Source organism: Homalodisca vitripennis, chromosome 5 (assembly GCF_021130785.1).
Source record: "Homalodisca vitripennis isolate AUS2020 chromosome 5, UT_GWSS_2.1, whole genome shotgun sequence".
In the NCBI taxonomy this organism is placed as follows: domain Eukaryota; kingdom Metazoa; phylum Arthropoda; class Insecta; order Hemiptera; family Cicadellidae; genus Homalodisca; species Homalodisca vitripennis.
In genome coordinates, this window is record NC_060211.1 from 170,730,986 (window position 1) to 170,758,570 (window position 27,585).

A 27,585-nucleotide genomic window follows, 5' to 3' on the forward strand; every position below is an offset into this window, starting at 1 on the left:
TTTTAAATAAATACATCTATATTAATTCAGATGGATATTAAAAGCAACACTAACATTTTATCGAGAACGTAAAAAACTGGCACTTGTGCCCCAAGCAAATTATATTGCATAGTCAAAGTCAACATTTCTTTATTGCCATAATAACATAAGTACATGCATTGTCTTGCGTCAAAGTAAATATAACTAAAAACTACTAGCAATCTATGTATGGTACTCTGTCTACCTTTAATATACTCTTCTATAGAATAAAAACAATTTTCAATTAGAAATGACTTGAGCTTTCTTTTAAAATAGTTTAGATCCAAGTTAGATTTAAGGTGATCAAGGAGAGCGTTAAACAATGATATGGGACTTTAATAGGTGTGATGCTTAAAGAAGGAAGTGGTATGGTAAGGAATATTCAGTTTTTGTTTGTTTCGCAGGTTATATCCAAATTGAGGGACGAGATATTGAAAAACACCATGGCTCTGCTTTAAAAATATCAAAGTGTAAAAAATGTAAACACAAGGAAATGCCAGAACTTCAAGCTTCTTAAAAACAGATTTACAAGACTCTCTTTGACGAATGCCAGAAAAAATTCGCATTGCCCTCTTCTGCAAGACAAAGATACAATGCGTAATGCATCTCTCGGAACCCTAGATGGATACCGCATAAGAAAGGAAAGGAAAAATAAGTGCATAATATGTTGTAAGTAGAACATCAGTGTTTACAAAATGAGAAAGCCTACACAGTACAAATATTCCAGAACTTATCCTATGCGCCACGTCGCTTATGTGACAGGAAAAACTTAAATTTCTGTCAATAGATAAGCCCAAAAACTTAACGCTTTGTTCAGAAAAGACTTCTACATCAACCCAAACACTAAGGTCATCATTATGCTTTATTGTGATAGCAAATTCAAGTAATGTGGTTTTATTAGTGTTGATAACTAATCCATTTTCTTGGAACCAATTGGACTACATAAATGGACTGCATAAATTTACAAATTACCATACACAAACTGCCCTGTTCTTCTAGCTGGAGCGAATTTTCTTAATCACTATGTACAATATTCAGTTTCCCACCGAGGCAGACTTAATAGTTGCTGAGTACTTCATGCTATTTTGTGCAGGCTATGAAACAAACTATAGATGAGCCGCTTTGAGTGACCTGCGCGAAGATTTCATGCGCATAGGGGGAGGGAGGAGCAGGAGCTCGACCACGCCTACTGCCACCCCCTCTTTCACTGCTCGACCTAATTCCTTTACCAGGAACAAGTGAGAACCGTGTGCTCTGCTCCCCTGTGTTGGTGTTTTGGAGCGTCACGCTGTTTTGTTATTCTGGTTGTTATGGAATGACAAATATTATTATTTATGTCCATTGCATCTATTTAATATATTAGTATAGTTAAAAAGTAACAAATGTTTATTATTACAGCGTTTGTAAATCAGATGTTATGTAACACATAACCTACAATTGGTAAAGTGGAGACAGCGTGGAGGGGGAAGTGAGTCCGCGCTTCTTCTCCCGCTCCATACCACTCTATCTCTCTCACTCCTCCTCACCGTACTGTTTACTTAACAAGTCGCTTTCAAAGCGGCTCATCTATAATTCAATGTAATCATTTAAACATTGAATTAGAGCTTAATACTTTTGATCTTGATGTGACTAAATTTGATTTTTATTCTACATTTCTAAAACTTTTCGAACAATCCTACTACCCACTAACATTCTCAACTGTAGGTACATTAAAAATGTTCAAAAACAATTTTCTATCAACAAGACCAAAAACCATAATAAATTCAGTACAAGCACTTTTTCACAAATTATCTTTTGCAGTGTTTAATTGGTTGCTCCTTCATAAAATCTTCATTAAGTTGTCAACAATGGTAGTTACAACCCTTGCCAGCTGGCGGGTGGTAAAGTGCCCTCGGCGAAAGCCGTACCGATCATTGCGCATCTGATGGTGGAAGTCCACAAGGAACCTGGCTAGTATAAACCGCTCAAAAGCCTCAAAGATGGTCAGGGGTATGGAAATTGGCCTGGGCCACGTCCTTCCCAATTTTGGGAATAAGTACGAGCTCAACCACCTTACGGGGTGTTGGAAAGTGTCCAATACCGAGACGGAGTTCATGATCGCAGTGACCCAATGCAACACCCATTTCGGGAGCCGTTTAAGGGCCGCAGAACCAAGGTTATGGTACCAGCAGTTTTCAGAGGACGCAGCAACTTCAGCATGAAATACGGGTAGAAGTTTGACGACGTCTTCGTCTTAAGAAGCCTCTCGATCGAAAGCCTCTAGCCACAGGTGAACGTGATCACTTGCAGGGTCACCAACGCCAGGAAAATTGCTGTTCCATTGCGTCCACAAAGGCTTCATATTTATCATGGGGAAGATAACCCAGACCTCGTCTACCAACAAGTGAGCGGTGTACCGGCTTCTCAGAACGCAGGGTGCGCTCCAGACGTCAGAGGAAACGGGCTTGTTCCATGTGTCAAGGATATCCAAGAATTCCTTCCATCACTCTGCAGAATGTTCCTGTAGAAGCTGTTGATATTTATCAGTCTGGTGTTGGAACGTAGCTTTGTCCGCAAGACTTGAATCGTTACCAGCACACCAGAAGCCGAAGGCGCAGCAGAACTTCTTCTTGTAAGAATTCAGGTAATCACCGAAGATGATCAGGAACAGGGCCACCATCTGCCGCGGAATGTGCAACATCAACCTGTAAAGAAGCCTTCAGAGAAGACACGCACTGGTCAAGGTCGTCAGGGGAAGCAATCTCAGGAACGGAATGGGGGCTAGATAATTTTGAAACCTAGTCCGATCCGTCATAGGGCACCTCCCAGGGAGTATACGGTAGAATCTAGGGTAAGAATCACGGATATGTGATCTGAAGAAATTTAAAGGAAGGAATCAACAGTGAGTGCATACGGGAGATCAGTATGCATGACAAAATCACGAATGTCGGTATTGTGGGACAGATTTCGTGGGGAATTAGTTGAAGTAGCAGAAGCAGCAACAGAAACATGCAGTCTCGTCGAAAAGGTCGGAGATTTCAAATACTCGCCTTATGAGTTGGGCAGCGGTCTGCTGATCAGAACCAGAAACGGTGTTGTGGCCTTTAAAAAAGGCACTTTTCATGGGCGTCAGTGAATGTCACCAGGGCAGCCGTAGAATATCTAGGCAGTTGTTCACAAAGTTAGGGCAGCTTCAAAGCGCGATCCCATGAACGAGGTGACTGAGACCAAGGAGTCACGGCATGATCGAGGTGGAAAGTGTTGGCTACTAGCTGGTAATGCCAAGAGGGGGTCGTGAGATGTTCGTCCTCTCTCGAACAACACACCAAGTCCGGGGTACAGCCCTCCTATTAGCCGGGTCTGGGACTGTCGACGACCACGCCAACGAACAGGCTCGAAATCATCACCCGATGAGACTTTTCACAAGATCGGGACGAATGCGGTCATCGAAATCGCACATATCTGGCAGGCCGACCGCAATCCTCCGAAACATGCCCGAACTGTTGGCATCAGTGGCATTGGACCAGACGGCTTTCTCATAAGAGGGCGAACTGCAACACGTCTGTATAATAAATGTTTTTAGTCGGAAGGGTATTATCACTTACCAGTCCAGAGTCGCAGTGAAGAGAGACTTGTTTTCTCCCTCCTAGTGAGGAGCTGGAAGACATCGCCCACAGAGAAAATATGTTCTAACAACACTTCTTAATTCTCTTCTGTCTTAGCAAAGTGTGGGGAGTCTAAATAAATCGTGGGCCGTGTGTAGGACAGGGAACGTGTGAAAAACTACATTCTGTTCTTGTTCAAAGTTTCTGTTCAAGTTGTAAGCTTGATTTTACGAAAGTTCAAGATGCTTGTAGTGGTAACAATAAACTCACCCTTAGAACAGGGGGCGGTGAAATCACCACCAATCAGACAATGTAAGGCAGCAGCATGCATATAGCAGTCTGGAATGTGGTCAGTGTAAAGTGGCGGGTCCTTGATTGGGTAGGAGATAACGTGTCCTATCCCAGAAAAGTGAAGGATGAAGCTAGGATAGAGCAGCGGGGAAGGTCAGAGAGAGGAGCAGCAGCCTTCCTTTTTGTCGACGGTCAACAGATTGAGGAGAGTCCACAGTATCACCAATATCCTAAGGTGCACTCATTTGCGGGAATTGAAAATAATAACAAAAACAATAATGTTCGCGTACCGTACAAATTAAATGGGTCCAGAAGTACTGAGACAATACATAATATGTATAGGGAACACAACGACATAAAAACAATGAATACCTAATACATAGCAAAAGAACGAAGAGTATAGTAGAAAAAAGTAAGTTATGAAATGAAATTATATTTTTATATACGTGATAAAAAGGTAAATAAAACAACCATGTCAAAAAAAAGTATAATTCAAAATTTTACAGGGTTCATTATCCTGTATTTACATAACATAATGTATAAAATACTGCTCAGTTCAAAATTAAGAATAAATTTGCATAAATGATAATCTAAAGTAAATACATGGAGTTCTAAAAATTAACTTATAAATAAAGTAATACTTTGTAGTTTTAAAGACTCTTAAGGGTTTAATTAAACTTTCAGTATAATTAATACATCGAAAATATGTTCTGTACTGCATCAATGCCACTCAAATTTTTTTAAGGGACACCAATGAGAATTTGAATTAATTTGACTTCAGTCTTCATATCACAGCCTTCTTTCTAAATCACCATGGATACACATCAATTAATGAGATCTTATTAATATAAAATAAATAAGTACACAGTGTAACGGTTTGTGGAATAGACAGGAAAATGTTACCACTACTTAGTAAAATTATTCCTGTCCTGTCCTGAATTAAGAATATATCACATAAAAATAATAAAATGATTATGGTGTTGATAAAATTAACTAGGTATTGACAACACTAGAATGTCTACTGTCATAGTAATCATGTAACTTTGGGTTTCCTAAACACACAGTCAAAGAAATAGACCACAGGAGTCCACGAGCCCATACCAGCATACAAAATGTGGAAATATATATTACATAATATATATCAAATTTTAATATACGTTTTAAATGTAAAGCACTTTCTTTGTAATTTTATAAGATGAACGCTAATAAGCATTAAATGTATTTCCAATCCCAAGTATTACATAAAACTATAATGTGTTTTGTGTTATGAACTACTTTCCGTTAAAGTAATGAAACCTACTTAGTTGAGTAGGAATTTAGAAAAAAATAGTTTTCGGGTGTCATTATAAGTTTTTAAATTTACAAAAAGCAATAAAATAAGTTCCAAAAACAAAATTGAAAAATTGCAACAGACACTACAAATGGAAAGGCAAAAATAGCATCATATGCTGTTTCTCTGTTAATTACAAAGTCAGGAAAGCCTTATAATGTAGGAGAGGAGGATAAGTTATATGATTAACCATCAACCTCTGCAATAAAGGTGCACATTTTACAACAATAACAGCTTACCTCTAATTGTGTAGTATATCAAAGATATCTAGTACTTTTAAACATACATGTTAGTGCGTCCACTTATTTGTTCAATAAAGTTTTCAATTCTCGATCACTTAAATAAGACATAATATGTCTTTTCACCTCATTTGGCAATGTTATATCAATTTTAGCACTCACATTTTCAACTGCTAAATCTAACAGTTTATGCCTAGCTTTTGCTCTTCTCAAATGTTACTCTCAAAAGTGGGGCATACAATGGAAACTCTAAATCCAAAGTAGGAGAGTTAATGGTTTCTTCCATGGATTGTTTCATAGAAAATGTAGGATCCCTGTAATGGGAAAACACATCGTAGAGATTATTGCTGCCAATTTTCTGAGTTTTCATGTACTTCAGTTCTGTTAAGCATGTGGTTTGAAAGGGAACAAGTTCACTATAAGATTTGAGGAGGGCTGACACAACTTCATTATTCAAATATAGTTCTAAATTAACACATTCTGATTTGATGATCATTTCTGAAAACAAATCTTTCATTTCCATTACATTCTTTCTATATTCTATTGGGGTTTTCCCTTTATAATCTTTTATATCCATGGCAGCCCCGTAATCCAGCAACACTCGAACACATTCAATTCCAGATAATAAACTCCACTGTTCTATAACCACGTGGAGAGGAGTTTGTCCTTTTGAGTTCTGAATATCTATTAAAGCTCCTCTCTCCAAGAGTTTTCTGGTTAGTAACTCTGATCCATTTTGAGAAGCATAATGGAGAGGTGTATTCCTTTTCTTGTCACTCAAATTTACTTTAGCTCCAGAGGCAAGTAAAGGATCAACTACAGCATCAAACTCGTACAAGACTGCTAAATGAAGTGGTGTCCTATAACACTTATCTACAAGGTTTACATTTGATTTATGGATTAAAAGAATGCTTACTTCAAAGTTTGTACATAAAATTGCATAATGGAGAGGGGTACTTCCTTGATTGTCTTTATTATTTACATCTGCTCCTTTATCGATTAATGCTTTAATCAAAGTCTTATTGTTTACTAAGACAGCCAAATGAAGGGGGGTTCCGATTTTAGCATCCCCGACATTCACACTTGCTTCTTTCTCTAACAGTAGTTGAACTATTGGTTCAAATGATCTTGAAACAGCAATATGCAGAGGACTTTGACATTTGCTGTTTTCTGAATTCACACAAGCTCCATTATCTATCAATGCTTTGACCAGATCATAATCTCCATTTGAAACAGCAAAGTGAAGAGGACTGTTTGTGTCTCTGTCCCTAAAGTTCAACATAGTTCCCTTGTCTAACATAACACTTATTTCTGGCCTTACCGCTTCTCTGGTCAATGCAAGTTGAAGTGGTGACTTATTTCGCTTATTTATTAGGAAAACGTCGGCACCATTATCTAACAACAACTCGATTACAGATGTTCGGTTGTTCAAAACTGCCAAATGTAGAGGAGTAAGACCTGCATTGTTCTTTATGTTTACACCTGCTTGTCTTTCAAGCAGGAGCTCTATACATTTAGAACCAAATTGACGATCAATTAATATGTGAAGAGGAGTATTTCCTTTATTGTCTTTTATATTTACGTCCCCACCGTAATCTAATATAGTTTGTACTTTTTCCACATCTTCCTGCACGGCAATTAAAGCAGACTCTCCTCTATTGTCTCTCACATTTACTTCTGCTCCTCTTTGCAACAGATAGTCAAGAGTGTAATATTTACACTTAGCTGCTGTAAGGAAAGGTGTACACTCTGAAAAGTCTCTTGCCTCCAGTAAAGCTCCACTATCCAGCAATATCTCACATATCTCCTTTGACTTAGCAAGATGAAGAGGTGTTTCACCTCCAAAGTTTCTCTCATTCACTTTAACACCTCTTGTCAAACATGTTTTAATACCATAAATAAAACCCCTTGCTGCTGCAGCGTGTAAAATTGTATTACCTGACCCGTCTCTCTCATTTATATTGGCACCATGATTTAACAATGCATCAAATATATCTTCATTCATTTTTACAGCATCCCTATGAAGTGGTCTACAGACATGACACTTTAAGTTCACATTAGCACCTTGCCTAAATAATAATTTCATATTAACAGCACAGAAAAGAGGTGTCTCACCTTCCTCATTCCTGATATCCACCACTGCACCTTTGTTGAGAAGCATTTGTGTAATATCAATGTACTGTCTGCAAACGGCGATATGAAGAGGACTTCTACCTTCTTTGTCTTGGTAGTTCAAATCTGCTCCTTTCTTTAACAATAACTCCACACCCGATACAAAATGTATGTTAACAAATTGATGAAGGAGTGGGAAACCATGCACTTCATTTTTAAAATCAAATCCTTTGCCTATAACAGATTCAATCAATTCAGCAAGATGTAAAGGAGATATTCCTCTGTTGTTACAAATATTAACAACATCTGCTTCCTCCCTCAGCAGTAAATCAACTGTAGGATTTGACAACCAAACTTTAAAAATATGTGTTCGGCCATATTCACCTTTAACACTTGAATCTCTACATAAATTTAGTAAGATCTCAATTTCCTTAATTAAAAAGATCTGTATTTTTTTAGGAACCATTCTCATGTAAAATTTTCAACTTTTGAACTTGTTAACATTTTCTTTTTTCCATTTTTAACTTATGAAGGTACAGCTGTGTTGAAATTGGCCCCAGTAACATATGTTGTTCCATAGCCTGAAACAGAATTAGATCAGATCATAACCATATATTATTTGATACAATATATAACAAGTTTTTATAAGCATGAAAGAACTTTTGTTCGGGGAATAAAGTAAATATTATAAACTTAAAAACTCAACTCAAATAATAGTGCTAAGCAACTTCTATTATAAGAAGAACTATGACTCAGTAATATATCCAGGGTGGCCACTCAAAACATCTTTTCAAATTCCCGGTTATTTCCCGGTCGACAATTTCCGATTCTCTAGTCTATTTTCAATCCAAATAACAACTGTAATACTGAATTTTACCCTTACGCCGAGTGCAACGGTGACGGTTAATCATAACCAGTTATATTTGCAAGAAATGTGGTACTCTACCTAATTTCGTCGCTTGCGAAATGCGAGAAATTTAGTGACGATTTATCGTTATCACCTATTTTAAACACCTTAGTTTTTATCTCTGTGTCTTTCGATGTGTCGACATAACATCGTGTATACCTAATAACTTTTATTTTGGTAATTTAAAAAAAAATCCATGTATCCAATATGGAAAAACAAAGATAACAAATAAATACCAACACAGCGCTGCCGTGGAACAGACTGCAGTCCAGCATTGCGGTTCAAAGGTTTGCGGTGGTCGAACTTTCGGTACGTGACAATGATTTCACCGATACACAAGGTCGGTCTACCTTATACTCCATTAAATACTTTCATATGAACTCTATTTCGTCAATTTATCCTTTGGTGGAGGAGGGAGCAAGCCTGAGAATACCACGTTACTTCAAAGTCATTCGCAGACATTCAGGAAAATGAATACATTTTAAATTACGTCATAACCTCTACCTTCTCCTTTTAAATAATAGAAATGGTAGATTATAAAATGAAATTCCAGAATATATTCCAGGTACGTATCAATGTATAGATAGATTTACATTCAGAGAGAATGTATTTATGCACAACACTAAGAACGACGTATAGATAAAATAAAAATAAATAGCGATCGCCTGTTTTTCGCTGAGCAGCTAACGTCCGCGCATAGAATCAGCAGACACGATGGCCTTGCCAAATCTAAGCATAGAAATACGAACATCATTTTAAATATTATTTATGAATTACAGTATTTTGTTACTGTTTCTAAATGGGTCTTATACACAAAGATCGACAAAAACCCGTTGCACCAATCGGTCAAGTTGCATACTACCGATAGTTTTTTACTACGAATGGAGGAGCAGACTCTCGACGATGCAACTAAATACACATAAAAATACTAATTATAGCTAAAATATTAATTATTTTAACTACAACAGTTTGTTAATTTCGTTATAAAATTTACATTTTTCATATGGAAAGCGCTAAAACGTTTTAGCAAACGGTAATTTGCCGTTCAGTAGTATCGCGAGTAGAATTATTTTTGGATTCGAGATTCAGCTTCCCCTTATCAATAGTACATTGTGAAATCGTGATTTTTCAAGCAAATTTAAGCACTTCTGTTAGTATCGGAATCGAGTGAAAAAAACCATTGGTATCGAGGATTGGAAACGATTCATTCCTAAAAATTTACCCATATCCACGCATGTTTCCCGGAGTCCGAAATTTATGCATAATGCAGTCTTTTCCAGATTCTCATCGTTGGCGTCAGCCCTGGTTCGATTCCCGCGAAAGTACCGTGGCTCTCAATCTAAATCCCACATACGGGAAGAATGCATCAGAAAGTTATCTGCTACCGAAGTTACATAAGTGCGGTGAGTTCGCGATCTGTATGATAAGTACATAGACACACCAGTACAGAAAAGCACCTTCTAAATTGCACCCAGAATACAGGCATAATTAATGTTATCAATTAATGGCTCCTAAATATTTTGTCTTAGCCTTTACGATAGTGCAATAGAATCACCCCATCACAATTACGAAGTATATAACGCATGAAAGACTGTGGTTCGTCACAACGTGTTCGTTAGATTATAGATATGGACTACGAAACAAGATGACATAAGACCCCTAATACACGTTGAACTATTTGGTTTAAACAGTTTAAATTGTCAGATCGGAGAACTGACGGGATGTCTAGCCGACCGCTCTGACGGCGAAAAGTGACGTGCGTGGTTGATCTGGTCGGCTGGAAGTCTGTCGTCTGTAGACTGGCGAAAACACAAGCTGTAAGTAAAGTTGTGAGAGAATTTGTACAAGTACTGACGCGTAATGTGAACAATATACGCAATTTTACTCACGAGAACTGTCGCAAGTACTTGCTATATTTGTATCGCTGGTTGTTTCAAGAGTCGATACGACTGTCCGACACTGGTTGCGGCAGCGCTCGCGAGAGCTCTTGCGACCGTTCAGACGCGATCTTTACAAAGTACAAAAAAACACAACACTTGCTCAATGTTTTGTCAGTATACACGCCGTTCAGTCAGGGTTTGGATGTGACCGTGATATCATAACAAAACATCACTGTCTTTGTTTTAACTTATGTAATCTGAAGACCAGTCGGAACGTGTGTGAGGAGTAATCGTCCTCAGACCTCGGCTGCGATACTAGCGGTAAGCGGTGGGCGACTTACTTTTTGTTGTACATATGGGGAACACTCACGACAGACGTGAGCGGCAGGGCGGTACCACATGATGCTGCTCATCCGCCGCCATTTCGAGACAATAAATGATTCTCCTGCCGCTCAGCCCATTCTGTCATTGCTGTGCAACATGTCGGACGCAAACGCGCCCTTCTTGGCGTTACTTGTTATAGCTTACCCATTATTTTCTTCTCCAAAATATATCTTATCAGGCCTGGTAAAAATCCAACTGAAATTCTGGTGTGCTAAAAAGACCGGGCATGTCAAACCGTCAAACATATATTATTCAACAAACCGAACTATTAAGCCTGTTTATAGCCCTACTTCGACGACTGAATAATACTTAAATACATAAAACCTGATTGTATCACGGGCACTATCGCTCTACTGCTTTGCCGCTTATGCTTCTGGAGCCCCCCATTGCCGACTATATCCTATGACGACGCCGTAAAGGAAGATCGAAGAAATGGCCCTGTTGTCCATTCTGCAGTTTCAAATTTACAAGAACAAAGAATTGACTGTTTTTTTAGGGACCCCTCTTTAAATCAGCGGACAAAATTGGCAAACATCACCATCAAAAACGAACAAACGCAAAAATTTACAAACAAATTGAATTGAAACTGCTTCACCTAAATGCTCAATTTGCAACCATCAAATTGGAAGAAATTCAAATCATATGCGAGGATCTCAAAACAGACCTTCTTGTTGTAACTGAAAACGGTTTCAACAGTGATAACATCAAACTTTTTCAAAATTCCAAATTACAAATTTGTTTCCGCGTACTGTAGACCCTACTCCAAACGGGAGGAGTCGCTATTGTTATAAAACAAAATTTTACGTTTGGCCCCTTTCTGATCCAAGAATCAACAAAAAAAATATTTTGAAGCAGTCGGGACCAAAATTCAAACAGATAAATGAAAATTAGTAGTGATCGGAATATATAGGAAACAAAGATATTTTTATCAAAATTCGAACAATTACTGACAGACCTGGCTGATCAACGTCGGGAATGTCGTGGTGAGGGATTTCAACATTGACGCGTTGGACAACACACACCATTCCACAGTTCGATTAGTTGACTTATTGTAAAGAAGTTATAGCATGACCGGTGACTTCGAGACGCGCCGTAGGCAAAGACGGAACTAAAGTGGTGGTGGAGCGGCTCAGTCTGTTGCCGTATTTAGCCTTGTGAACTTCGGTCACCAGTCTTCTATACGTGCCGCCCAAAAAACATTCGCTTGTGCCAATTCACGAGTTGTAATACAATTTGTGAATTAATTGCGTTGTGCTCATTACGTTTTAAGTAAAGAGTTTCTGATGGATCGTAATGTAAAAAGTAAAATTGGAGGTAGAAAGGTTATACACGGCCAAGCAAGAGAAGTGATTGCAAATGTTTACCATTTTATGAAACAGGAAGTAGAAACCAACACACTTATAAATTTGAAGAAAGTTCAACAGCGTGTCGTAGAGGCAACTGGAATTTCTGAAAGTACGCTTAAACGAATTTTGAAGGAGGAAAAAATAAGTCCAATTGGCAATTCTTTTAGTACGCCCAACAAAGTAAGAAAACGCAAACATACTAAAATTGATCTGGACAATTTTGATTTGGGTGTAGTTCGAAGAACAGTAAATAATTTTCATCGACAACGGGGTTTTGTTATGTTAACTATTACGTGTGGATCGTTGGCGTTATTGTTATTTTAAGTATATATCATTAAATTAAATTAACTTGATACAAGTTGGTAGATAAAACTGAGTTTTTTCTTATTCTACTGTGTATATTGATAAATTAGTTTAACCAGTTTTATATTAATTTTTAATTTAGCAGCTAGGCTATGTCAGTTGAAAATTTTGTAGTGTATAATGTATCTACTATCGTAAATCCTGAAGCTTACACGGTTAGTATATGATAAATTGAATTTTAATGGCTAACAAAGCGTAACAATTACAATTATGAACTGTTGTCGTCGTTGGAGATCAAGAATAATATAAATTCCTACCCCTTCCCAATTTATGAGAACCCTTTCTTACCACCAGGCATCTCTACTGCGAACTCATTAAGAAGGGTGAGCTATGAACACAATTTCGGCAGAACATAGTCATTGTTAATATCACGTACATCCGGTCCCAATATTTCCAAGATTTCCTGTATTAAATTCCCCATCATAAAAGTCCGTCGCCGTAACTACAAAAGAGTCTAGAAATGTTTAAATATTCTCAAGGTCTCCTATACTAAATTGCTCATCATAAAAGACCACCGTGGTAAGAACACAAGGGTCTAGAACTGTTGGCAAACACTACAATATTCGGCTCCCGCCACCACTATGAGCCGGGAGCCGAAAACTCAGTAGGGGTAGTAGCACCGTATTCACTCCCCTACTCTAGAATGTGCCCCCACGCGCTCACCTCCTCCACTCCTCACGCGCATCCCACCGGTCATGCTATAACTTCCCTACAATACTTAGGTCATTCGACCTGGAGTTGCTAGTCAAAACTCCGACGAGAGTGACGGCTAAACAACAATCAGCTATCGACAACATCACCAATCATCCAGGTGTCACGGTATCTGTGGTAAACACAGCTTTACCTAGTGCTTAATTTTCTAGTTTTTAAAAGTTCCAAACCTGTTACAAGTGAAAACAGTGTTAAAGCATTTCAGCTGAGTATCACTTTTCAAAATATGTATAAGTTCTTAATTACTATTTTTAACCTATGTATTATTTATTAAAATAAGTCTGCTTACTTATTTGAAGACCAAAATCATATGGTATTGCATGGTTGTCATATTTAGTAAATACTCAATAAACATAAACTTTTAACAGGTTACAGCTGAACACGGAACAGAACTATTTATTGTTTCTATAGACATAATATAATATTGCTGACATCACACCAATTTGACTGGTCATAGTCTGCTAGTGTTTGTAAACATTGCAGACAACATTAACTCCTTATTTCACGTATTTAAGCCTGACTGTAGCAATGTATTTATTTATTTTTGTTTTGAATTATTCTGTAAATACCATTAAATGATCTGTGTGAATAGATTTAAATATTTTGTATATATTTTTACACGTCTTGAATTATTTTTGTAAATAAAATGTCATTGAAAACTGTAAAATTAGTTCCTGAAGGGTGGAAAAGAACGGAAATTATTAGGAAAAAAGTTATAAGCGCCATGGAAAGTGGATGTTTATATTTATTCTCCAAAAGGAAGGAAGAATATTTTTAGATCAAGGAAGGATCTGTTAAAATATTTTGAGGAAAATGACCTACCGTACATTGACGATTTCAGCTTTAAAGATAATAGACAGCCATCAACTGAAAATAACTCTATAGAAACAATAAATAGTTCTGTTCCGTGCTCAGCTATAAATCCAATATATGACTCAACCTCAAAAATCTGTGATACGTCCATAAAACATTCATCTATTTCTGATGGAGAAGTGTTTATCTCATAACCTACTGAAACCTCGTCTGACTTTGAAGAAAAGGCAAAATCTAAACAAGAATTTTCGGAATATTTTCGCCAGATCAAATATGATAAGGAAAGAGCCGAAACTTCTCTCCAAAATCTTGAAAAGGAAGCACATGAATCAGTCATGGAATGTGGGAGAGAAATAGAACTACTGAAGGCAGAGAATTTGGTCTTAAAGAGGGAAATAAAGAAGAATAATGAAGAAATCAGTAGTCTAAGAAACAGATTGTTGAAAAATTTTTGAGTTTCCTGTAATCTGTAAGAAATGTAACAAAGTGGGGAAAGAAATTACAAAACTAGAGCATAAAATAAATACTATAAAAAAGAAAATCTCCATCTTATGGAAAAAAATTCAACTCTATTTTCTTCCAGATGGAGAATTGTTAAATAAAATAAAATATTTGGAAAAAATCTTACCAATCTTGGAGAAAAATACTAAAAAGATATGATGGAATATGAAACAGTTGTAAACATTCTGATTATTGATTAGGACAGTATAACATCTGAAAATAACACCCTGAAAAATGAGAATCAGACAAAACTGGAAACGGTGTGGTACAACTGAGAAGTCAACAAAACAAACATGTAACATCTTGCTCTAACAATAAATATCACGGTAAAGAAACAGAAATTAATAAAAGTGCACAGGATAAACAGATACAACAAAATAAGCCCATTCTAATAATAGGCGATTCTATTATAAAATATGCTTGTGTAACAAATGCCAATGTACTGTGTTATTGATGATCAACAGCCAATGAACTCTGTGATATAATTAAGAATATGACTAAAGCTCCATAAACTGTATTTATACATGCTGGAACAAATTATTTGAGTAACAGCAAATGTCCGGACAAGGTTATGGGAGCCATGAGTAACTTAATAAAATGTGCAAATAATAAGTTCCCACAATCCAAAATTATTATAAATAGTATTTATACTAAATGTTAATATACAAAATTTTTTGTATATATTATGATGACCTTAAATAGTCTCGAACTCATAAGATTTAAGTAGATACTGGTGGAAATTAAAACTGCACCTTTTTAGAAATATTCAGGTTTATTAAATCAATTCAAATTTCAATTATTAACCTTGTATTCCACCAATGAAATGTTTTGCACAATAGTTTAAAATTACTACTTCCTTAGGCAAGGCACTTTCGATTTAACATGGGCTCACTGTCCTCTAAATACGTGTGTATAAAATATAAAAATAAAATAATAATCTTGAATAAATTTGTATGAAATAAAATAAATAGGCTTCTTCTCAAAACTAATAAAATAAAAATTATAAACTTCTTTAAAATAAAATTCTCAAACAAAACTAAACAGTTCTCAACAGGAATTTTTCAAAAGTTCCTACAGGATATGGTGTAGCACCTGCAGCTCTTAATTTTTACTACAATTCCTATAATTTCAATTAAATTTTACGTTCGACTTTAAATAAATTACTCCTTTACAATTTATATATATATATTAGTCCACACTCAACAGAATTTGATCGTTAATTTCAAATTTCAATTCCAATTTCAAATTAATTCACTTCTTAAATTTTCAAATTTCAAATTTAGAAAAATTTAATAATTCAGTCAAAAGTACTTAGCTCTTTGGTCGTGAAGGTCTTGGAGTTCGGTATTAAAATAATCTATACCGACGGATCCTACGCCCGACACTACTTTTAAACTCGCACTAAAGACTTTACTCTATCGCTTCTCAACTCGGAATGGAAGCAGAGCGTGTTTTCTCGGCCTGCACCGACTACGCTCCTGTTCCTGCAGGCCTGTTTGAATCTCTCTCAACGCAGGTTCGCCGCCTAACAAAAGATTGAGTCCACTGTAGACTATTGTTTAGCATTCACTGCCATCAAGTCAGGTCTAGACCAGATTCCAAGCGCGTTGTGCCTGCCGCTGGATTACAATATAAATTTACTTTTTTATTCCCTATCCATTTACAATTCTAAAATAAAATTTTATTTATTAAATTTTTATTTTTATTTAAAGTATACCATGTAATTGGTATAGTATTACTCCAAGAAGAGATATTTGGTCTACAATCAAGTATCGCACTAACCAAAATATCCGGTGGCTTTGTATAACCTCTGGAGTGGTATTTCCTTGACCTGGACCAGTATATTACAAATAGATATCTTGCAAGAGATAGTGTCCACCTTAATCGAAGAGGCAAAACAATGTTGGATAGGGTGCTAGCACATGTTGCTTCCTTCTGTGACAAAATTTATCCAACGTAAACAAGTATAATTTTTCTTCCCAAACTGCACAAGTGGAGGTGCTTAATTAGTACAACGAATTGAAGTCTTCCTACAGTGGACAAAATAACCAGAAACATTATCAAACTGACGAAACCAAGGACCTGACAAAAACCAGCATTGTAAACTCAACAGATTTTCCACCTGAACAATTATCTCTTAAAGAGTTTCCATCATTACCTTCAACTTGTGATGACACAATCATCCCAAATTCTGTCATAGTCCAACCTGTGGAAGAGGTGAAACAAGTTGATCTAGGGTCTTACGTCTCAGACACATCATCATCCGATTAAAACAGCCAAGGACACCAGTTCTACGCAGATCCTACCATGCATGATTGTCAAGTGCAGTGTCAAAAAGTGAATGGTTCGGATATGATCTCACTACCTCCCTCTTGGCCTGTGTCTGTCAGTAAGAAAGATTGTAATAGCCATAAGTATAATAATCGTTTTTAGCCAATTACCTCAGCAAGGTAAAGAATTCCTAGGGAGGATTATTTCTTGCACTGCAGGATTACAAGATCAGAGATCACATGTAAAAACAAAGGTGGCCAACAAAATACAAGATTAACAAAAATAGTAAGAACAAATTTAAAAATGATAAAAATATTTTTATTTTACAGCATAATATTTCAACACCTACCATCTCACCTAGATCAATTACAAATCAATTTGGAGGAAATTAAACCTGACATACTGGCTGGCATTATCAGAACATAAAATGACCGAAACAGACTTAGTATATCTCAACATAGAAAATTACACAGTGAGGTCGTTTTTTCCCATAAAGGTGATCTAGGTGGTGGAGTTATAATTTTGGCTCAGAAAAAGAGTTTGAATGTTGTGTAACAGAATTTAAATTTTTTGTTTTGGCTTGTATATATATTGGTCCCCAGACTATTGTTATGTAAACTCTTTTTTTTATTATTTTGAAGTTTCCTGTTACAGAAAAACTATTCAAACCTCAAATTAGTTAACAAATTATCTGAGGAATAAAAAAACTTAATTAGTGGAACTAGAAAAAATGTTTAGATCCTCAAAAAACATGTCTTAAACCAATCACCAAGGAGATAACTGAATCAAAACATTACCAACACACACAAAAATATTATGAGTAACAAAATTTCCTCAAATAAAGCCAAAACCACTTGGAGTATAATTAACTCAAATTTAAGATAATCACAAAAGAAAATTAACAACATAACACTGTGCAAAAAAGGGATGGTTGTCAGTATTCTAAGAGCAATTTGTGATATTTTTAATGATTTCTTTATAAATATAGTTGACAAATTGATAGTACCAAATATAAAGCTACAAACGATTAGTCAACCAACAAAACTTCAATTACAATATGAAAAAGACATTTTCCTTCAAACCAGTAACTGAAAAAGAAGTAGGAAAGATCGTTCTCTTTTTTGAAAGTACTTTGATGGTGTAGATAAATTCCAATGACAGTAATTAAAAGTTCAGTAAAATTCATCAAGAAACCTTTAACACATTTAATTAATTCTTCTCTTATTTCAGGACTTTTCCCCTAAAACTAAAAATATCAAAAGTCATCCCTATCTTTAAAAAAGATGATACAAAAGAAGTTTCTTGTTATACGTCAGTGTTGATTCTACCCTCCTTCTCAAGAATCTTCAAACATATTGTTTATAATCAATAACTTACATTTTTAGAATAAAATAAATTATTAGATGAAGAACAGCATGGGTTTTTACCAGGCAAATCAACTTTTACAGCAAGTATAGAATTCATTGAAAATATTATAAATTCGGTTGATGCCAGAAAAAAAGTTATAGGTGTTTTCCTTGATTTATCACGTGCCTTTGACAGTGTATCCCACGCGCTGTTGTTGAACAAACTGAAAAATTTAGGAATAGTCAAAAAAAGAACTAAATTGGTTTACTTCCTATCTTAACAATAGGCAACAATACATGGAAGGGCAACACTTATTTAAGGAAAGGCGTCTTAGCCCAGCAAACAATCTAGTATAGCGTTCCTCAAGGCTCTATATTGGGACCCCTACTTTTTTATTTGCTATCTTGAAGAGATAACCAAAATTATTAATCAAAGTAAAATGTGCAGATGACACTAATATGGTAGTAACTGGCAATTCAAAGGAATTCAATTTCTGCCTATATTGAGCTAGCAGCCATTGAAGAATTCTTAAAAAATCATAATCTGTTATTGAATTTAAAAAAATCCAATTTCATAACGTTATTGACAAAACAATATCGGCACAAAATTGAACCATCACTTATAATTGTCAATGATCACATAACACAAATTGTACACAATTTTTAGGTTTAATCATAGAAGAACGCCTTTCTTGGAATAAACATGTTAATAATGTATTAAATAAAATTTAATCTGGAATCTACGCCTTACAGCGTATGTCAAAGTTATGTGACTAGTGCTCTAAAAAAAAATATTACGCACTCATTCATTCACATTTAGCATATGGAATAAGTCTATAGATCAACACTCAAACAAAATCTTGACATACTAAAAATGAAAACAAAAAAACAGCAGTTTGAACAATATTAAACCTTAACAGACAAGATTCAGTAAAACACCTGTCTAGTGAGCTCAAAATTCCAACTATTTATAGTCTTTATGTTACGGAGTTCATTAAATATGTTAAAAGTAATTCTACAAAGTTTTTAACAGTAAAGCATGACTACAATACATGTAATAAAATCAGCACTGACAAACATAACTTGACATTCTATGAAATGAAAACAGAATATATATGGAAAAATTGTTTTTACCATTTACCAAAAGAAATAAAAAAATACAATGGCAAAAATTTTGACAGTGAAGTTAAGAAATATTTCACAAATAAAGCTCTATACTCAATCGGAGAATTATCATCAAACAATTAGCTGAAAACTGCTTAAAATGTAACTGTAAATATTAGTGTTAGTTTTAGATTTCACTCATGTATATCGAGGATTCAATACTTTGAATATCGATGTTCAATAATTATGGTTCGGTTGTATTGGCCATTGCTCATTATACTAAAACCGATTTGCCTGAGTGTTATTTTACATTGGTCTTATGGATAACCATGACGAGAATAAAAAAAAATAAATAAATAAATTTGTAAACCAGCTAACTACAATCATATTATATTTTAACTCAAAATCTATATATTATTTATAGAGTAAAAAAAAATAATAGAGGGAATCAATGTTAAAAATTGTTGATATAAATTTGAAAAGAACTTGATTTCTATATATATATACAAAAACAAGTTATATTATGATGGTTTATTTGAAAAATAGTTGAATTGACTGGACATTACTTCAGTCGATCGATTAGTATCCTGAAAATTTCAATTTTTCTGTCAGAGGGAGGGGGGTTGGAAGGTTATATTACAATAAGCGGCCACCAACATAATCAGAACATGGTTATCAATTATAAACACTGATAATATCAAATACAACATATGACATATCTTTATATATATATTTCTTGTGTGCGTGTGTATGTGGCTGAACTCCTTCTAAACGGGTGGACCGACTTTAATGAAACTTTTTGTGTGTCTTCAGGTGGATCCGAGAATGGTTTAGATTCACAATTTGGTCCAATTTAAATTGTTTATATAATTAATTTTTTATTTATAAATAAATTGTTGTTGATCTTGGAATATTTTACATTGGATCCGCCAGACTGCGCTACGACACGTAATACAAAGTGAACTGTTACTTAAGAGCTGTTGACAATTTCAGCTTAAGTTCAACAAAGAGGCAGAAAAATTTGCTTACATTTAAGTTGTAGAAAATATTACGTTATTATAAAGTGCTCGATCAGTAGTAATGCAGATTGCAAAGATGAAGTTTCACCAATTGTTCTATGTAAACATTATAATATTACAACAAAGCCATATGTTTAATTAATAATAGTCTTGAAAGCATAAAGTAAACATAAACATATAAAAATAACACCACTTCTTATTTCAATATATTCAATAAGTGTGCAGCGATTGATCAGTTAATTTTTTATTTATAAATAAATTGTTGTTGATCTTGGAATGTTTTACATTGAATCCAGCAGAATGCGCTACGATCGCAGTTTCAAATGTTTTTCTATTTTAATTCCAAGTTTTCCCGACAGTTTGTGCTGCTATCAAATTTGTGTGTTGTTTTGTAACATCGTGTAATTGAATCAGTGTTTTTTAAAAGGGCGGATTTTTCTAAAAACCATTTTTTCGGAAAACTACAAAAAACTGTTTATACACGAGGCTATTTTATATTTATTATTTTTGTTATATACTTTCAAAAGATGTATGCAAGAGTAACTTGTTAGTGCACTTAAACTTTTTTTAACATTTTTTGTTAATTAATAAAACATTTCTGAATTTTCAAAAAAATCCGCCCTTTTAAAAAAAATCCAAAATTTTCTGGAAGGAAATAAATTAAAACATTTTTAAATCACGTGTATGTAATTGAAAATAATGTTTTGATATGTCATAAAATCAATATAATACATGAATATGAATTATTGAACTAAGGTAGCCCATCAGTAAGCATCAAATCCAAGCATTTTATTCCGTTTCTTCCTCAAAGTCACTATCGGGAGATCTTCACAAGCAGTGGTTGGCCAGAGTACAACTCGGTATAGAACTCATTAAATTCTTCAGGAATATATTTCGCTTAATTTTTTAATATCTTCCAACCTTCGCTTTTTTAAGTGTAACCTGCCCACTTGGATAAGCCAAATTATTCACCTGCGGTACAGCACCGGTATGTTTGGCCATAAAAAAAGGGTATGACAGACCAAAATAAACCATTTATATGGTGAATCCCTTGATGTAGCCTTTTTTGTCATACTCGTATACAAAATGAAATAGGTTACTAATAGAAAAGTGAACCTTTCTTTCTTTTGGAGTATTTTTACCCTTAGTTTCTGCAGAAATGCAAGAGCGTTTATAATGATTAGTGCTCCAAGTTTTAAAATCAAAGAATTCAGTTGCATCTGATATTTCTTTTACAGTAAAACTTTTCAGAGTTGGAGCTGCTAATAATAAGTTCCGTGAGTTGGTGGATATGGTAAAGCCGGTCATGTGTTTTTAAAACTCGAGAGATAATACCAAAATCTCTATCGCAGGGGAGGAAACTTATGCCCCTCTCATTGGGAAGAACTGTTCGACTTTATGAAACCTGCCACTGTCAGTCAAATATAAACAGAAACGTGATAGGGTTTGATTTTTGTTTTGTCCACTACAGTTGTCACAAAACAACCGAAGTGTAGTATACTTAGGTGGAAACTGAGCTTAAAAAATCGTTTAGAAAAAGTAGTGACTTCATTGGGCCCTTTCCTTCCTTGACCTTCATGGTACAAATATATGTGACTTTTTCCTTCCTTAATGTTGTTTACAGAAAACACATTGATTGACAGCTGTCTCATGTAATAAAGTTGTTGAACTAGAATTTTCGGTAAACTTATCGTCTTCATATAGTCAAAGGCTAATGCTAAAACATGCTCCTCTTTTGATCACCATCTTCTGACATTTCATGTTTTAGAGCTTTGTAAAATTTATTACTCATGCGCTTATGAACATCTAACTCAGCCTGTGCTGCCCTTTTAGCTACATCATTAAGATGTGGGGATTTTATTTTCAGATTTAGTTCTCACACTTACAGCAAGTGTCCACTTGTGGGCGGGCCAAAGCGATAGTTTAAAAATTTGTTTTGAAATGGTTCCAGTAAAAGGAATTACTCACTTTTTACATCAGGATGTTTTTCACAAAACAGCTGCCACATTGCCTTTATGTTTAAAATTGGCATCGAGGTAATAAATTTTCTTCCCTGAGTAATGTGATTGCTTTAGTGGAAATGATCGTATGTGATTACTTACTAGATCATGAACGTTTGAGAAATACTGTGGGTAATACCTTTTCCTCTTTTATCTTCAGGAGTTTTTCCAATAATCTTAAGATTCTTATTCTCCGTAATCGTTTTTCAGTAATGCACAGGACGGATAAAAATGCATTGCAACATACCTGTACACGTTCATTGCCCAAAATTACATGGTAGGCTATGAGAAGCTATTTCGGCTGCTTTGGTTGTTCAACATCTTTTGGTGTGGCACTCTTCTTTGAACTTCCCGTGACATCTACTAAACCTTGAATATAAAGATCTTGTTCATCTTTGCTTTTTATGTTATAAAATTTTTGAAAAGATATCCACACAGTTGGCCTCTCCAAAGTTGTCCAAACACCTTTTTTTGCATCTGAAAAACCAAAAATTAATTTAGGCCTAGAAGCTATAATAAAATAAAGTTTCTATTAGAACGTACAACAATATTTTTTAAACAGTAATGGTGAAGGATTACTGAGTCAACTTCTTTTTTTCTTATGTTACAATACATTATTCTATTAGTTTGTAGCAACAGAGAACGCAAAAGATTATAACCAGAAAGATGTATACCGAGGCAGGCGATCGTCAGATGATCAAAGTCTGCATGAAGCAGCGTTATCTTTCGGTATTGGTCTTAAACGTTAATCAATTTTGATATAAAAGAGATGATAGTGCAGCCATATAAATATTAAAACTCTCAAGTCATGTGTATGCTTAGGCCTACTATGACAAGATTTAGCTGCTCAGAGAATAAAAAAATTCATTATGGATTTTAGTAAGAGAACTGCAATGTATATAAAATACTCTAAACTGTTAACGTTAAAGAGTCAGTTTACACATCATAAGCGCATAAAAACAGGTATTGGGCTACTAATGTATAAAACCTAGTCTTAGTATTACAGCTGGCAGAGACCTAGGCTTAGGCCAAGTATTCTGTAGTATGAAATGCTATATTTTTAAAGGGTTCATCAAACATTTAATGAAAAAATGACAATGTAAGATTAAAATGATCTAGATATATAGAACAATTTTCCTTACCTGGCAAGTAAACTCAGGATGCTTTGGTGGAACTTCATTTCCCTTGTGATTGATGTATGATTCGTCCCATTAAACGAGCTTGTTTGATCTTATTATGCTTGTATTCAGATGAATTACTTTCTTTCCTTTTTCTGGGACTTCGGAATAATAGGATCATCCATGGCAAAACTATTCAATATACAGCAAACAATGCGAACAAACAGTACTACCTGTTTACAGTAACTTACTGTGGCAAATAGAGGTTAGGTTTGTTGCAACAAAAACAACCAACCAGCTGTTTGCTACAGCCACAGAGGAATATTTTTTAAAAGGGCTGATTTGAAGCAAATCCGCCCATTTAATAAAAAAACCATGATTTAACACCTGGCTTTACTTGTATAAGGAGATGACATACAGGCGCCCTTTTAAAAGAAACTGATAAAGCTATCTTCAAAGAACACAAAACATTAAAAAAGTGAATTTGACAAAAAATGTCGAATCCGCCCTTTTAAAAAACACCGATTCAATTATTTGTGTGAGTGCTAATTGTAATAATACATTAATAGATATTGAAGATGTTTGAAGTGCATAAAAAACTATAGTTATTTATTAAAGTTAATGAACTCATTTTGCAAATTTATTGAAGTGAGTATATTGGTCACATAACCTCAAATAACCTAAGTAGCATACAAATCAAAAGGTTGTGTTTCTATGTGTGAATAACACTATTGTTAACAGTTTAGATGATCAAGTTTTAAACTAATTGGATTTAAAATAATTTGTTGTAATATACATTTTTAATCTGCAGTCAAAATTGGTCACATAAGTTCAAATTAAGTAGCATACAAATCGCATGTGTGAATAACTTATTGTTAATAGTATAGGGGTTTTAAATTAAATTCTGTTGGCCAGTTCCGATACTATACTGTAATTTTAAATAACTATAATGAAATTAGGTAGTTTAGATAGGCTAATCAAAAATAATAATTCGATTGTGATGGTAGCCACTTATTATACTTCAGCCCTATAGAGAATACTTATTTAGTATTTTAGATCAATTAAATTCTGTTGGCCAGTTCCGATACTATACTCTAATTTTAAATAACTATAATGTAATTCGGTAGTTTAGATAGACTAATCAGAAATATTAATAATTTGATTGAGATGGTGGCCGCTTATTATACTTCAGCCTTTAATTAGTAGTTTGTTAGGCTATTCAGAAATATCAATAATTCGATTGTAATGGAGGCCACTTATTATACTTCACCCATATAGGGAATAGGTACGTGTATTTAGTATTTTAGATAGTCTACAATTGTTATACATTTTTATCTAGAAGTTACTTAATTAAAATTACATATTCAATACGTTACTCATATTCATTGTGTACTATTATACAGAATTTTATTTTTACAGAAAAATGCCACGTTTTCGTGGAAGAGGAAGAAAAATTTGGTCGATGTACTCGACGTGCACAATTGGCCCATGGTCGATTGAATAGAACAGATCAAGAATACTCGATGGATAATGTAACTTTAATGGATCAAGTTGCACGTATACGTGCAAATGAAAATTCAGAACAACGGAATCAACGTCTCCGTGCTAATACATGAAAACAATGTGACACGTCAACGAGCGACCAATGCACACAGAGAGTGTAGGCTAACCAACGGCAAATGCAAGATAGTCGAGCATTGACACAAGCATCACTTAATCGTCTCGCATTTGAATATGATCCTTAAATAGACTGACTATTCATCACATGTACTAATTATGATCGGTAGTATGGACAAAGAGTGTCAACATTGTCATGCTTTAAGTACAAAGATGAATCAGCTGGTTTATGTTGCACATCTGGAAAAATTTTGCTGCCACCGTTAAAACCACCACCGGAACCTTTAAAAACACTATTAGCTGGAACCACATCTCAATTGAAATTGTTTTTTTGAAAAATTCGTAAATTCAATTCTTGCTTCCAAATGACATCATTTGGAGCAACAAAAATTGTTCATAATGAAGATGGACGTAATTTTGAATCTACATTTAAGATTCAAGGTCAAGTTTGTAAATTGAAAAAATATACCTGATATAAGATAGTTTGTTTCAACTTTTTTACCTTCAGTTTACATAAGTTTAAGTTTTCACTTCATTCATGTTATACTCACACACTATCGGTCGAAGTGTGATTAAATGTACATGTAATGAAGTTAGATATTGTAATAACTTTTGAATAGACATTTTTATCAAAACAGCCCAGATTGTTACAGATTAATTAAAGTTTAAAATTTTCGAATTTAAGACGTGTATACAGGACAACATCTGTCGAGTCTGCTAGTATATATTATAATTAATCATTCCCAGTTGTTTTTATTTCATGTATTTACTGAGTAGGCTCATGATGTAATTGCCAGCTGTTGTTATTTCGTTTATATAGTGAGTAGGCTAAAGACAATGGCGATGAACAAGCACTTATTGGTCCAAAATGTATTTTTTATCATTGAGCAATGTTTTAAATGGTTACAAGAAAAATAGCTTGCTCCTTTAAATCTGAAGTGTCCAGTCTGTAGTGAGATAAAAACCAGAATTCAAGTTGGAAATCAGACAGTGTTTCGCTGCAAAAAAGCGAGAACTAACACAATGTATCAAGAAAGGCACTAGAAAAAACTTTTTATGAACATTTAAAAATTTGGTATTATTAGTATATTGAATATCATGTAATATTTTAGTTAGAATCAAACTAACTACGACAGTTTAGGGGTAGGGTAGGGTACGATAAACAGACCCGGTTATTTATATCAAAATTGGCAAACGATATTACTTAATCATAACCATCGATATAATAAATCGATAATAATTAATTACTTTGAACAATTAACTTAAATAATCTATATCAAAAACTGTAAACACTTTCAAATAATACACGTAAGATAATACTTCAATTTAACATAAATAACATTTGATTATTAAAAATGGCAGTAAATTTTAGAAAACTACACGATATTGCTTTGAAAGATGATAAGACGTGTTTTTCGTGGCTTCAACATGTTGGACTCGTACCGAAAAACCCATCACGTGAAATTTGTGAGAAAAAAACAACTGTAACTGTGAGAGGAGTACCCAGTAGGGATCACTTCTGGCTGGTTTATACCTACCAGTTAAACCCACCACTGGGCACAGCAAAAACCGATGTGCCACTTCAATCTAGGCCACCTTATGGATGTCCAGTAGCGGCAAATCACTAACCGCAAATGTTGAGATTCTGGGGTTTATGGGCAATTCGATAGGTCTAATCTACTGTGGAAGATGACTGTTGGAGTTGGTGGGGTTTGTTCCCTTACCACAGAGGTTCTTGTTAACCTCAACAAGGGTGTGCCACCCCCTGCCTACTTTGACTCTAGAGGCTCGTTCAGAGCTGGCCTCCCCTTCTTCCAGGATGACTTTGAGATGTAGTGCCCTAAGTCTTCCTCATGGATCTCGATAGGAGGCGGCCCCTACTCCATAACCTTACCCATCCTGAATATCCTATCACTCCGGAAGAAGCGCAAAGGTTCTTACACGACTAAGTGCAATTTATAAGCTTCTTGTCCCAACAGAAAAAAAAAAAAACTGTGAGGAGCAAATATGGTCGTCTTTAGTTTTCTTAATTTTTGTTATAATAATTTGCTTGATCACTGTAAATATTAAATTCATATTTTAATTTAAAAAAATATGATTGTTATTGAGGACTACAGATACTTTTATATCGATTCATAGTCTAGGATTTGAGATGCGAATATTAGGTATCGATGGTTACATTCTTCGATATAAAAAAACCGGGTAGGGTACGATAAACAGACCCGGTTTTTTATATCAAAATTGGCAAACGATATTAATTAATCATAACCATCGATATAATCAATCGATACTGATTAATTATTTTTAATTATTAACTTAAATAGTCTATATCACCAGCTGTAAACACTTAAATAATACACGTACGATAATATTTCAATTTTACATAAGTAATTTTAATTATTAAAAATGGCAGTCAATTTTAGAAAACTACACGACATTGCTTTAAAATATGATAAAACATAAATAAAATATATTGATTTTGTGGCTTCAACATATTGGACTCGTACAGAAAACCCCATTATGTGAAATTTGTGGGAAAGAAACAACTGTAACTGTGAGAGGAGCAAATATGGAAGTCTTCAGTTTTCCTAATTTTTGTTATAATAACTTGTTTGATCACTGTAAATATTA

The 27,585-nt window shown here is 34.7% G+C and overlaps 1 protein-coding gene and 1 long non-coding RNA gene across 2 annotated transcripts; one reads left to right on the forward strand and one right to left on the reverse strand.

Moving 5' to 3' along the window:
* Positions 1-302: 302 nt before the first annotated feature.
* Positions 303-25,436, forward strand: LOC124363156. Its single transcript, XR_006922524.1, has 2 exons — positions 303-687; positions 24,757-25,436. It is a non-coding gene; the product is annotated as an uncharacterized LOC124363156 (long non-coding RNA).
* On the reverse strand, positions 4,369-8,353 carry LOC124363153 (serine/threonine-protein phosphatase 6 regulatory ankyrin repeat subunit B-like). The gene has a single exon (XM_046818293.1). It carries the CDS (start codon positions 8,044-8,046, stop codon positions 5,656-5,658), a length of 2,391 nt encoding a protein of 796 aa, XP_046674249.1. The 5' UTR covers positions 8,047-8,353; the 3' UTR covers positions 4,369-5,655.
* Positions 25,437-27,585: the final 2,149 nt, after the last annotated feature.

What these genes read in the sequence shown, in the direction of transcription:
- LOC124363153 (XM_046818293.1), bottom strand. Translation starts at nt 8,046, where the DNA reads ATGAGAATGGTTCCTAAAAAAATACAGATCTTTTTAATTAAGGAAATT.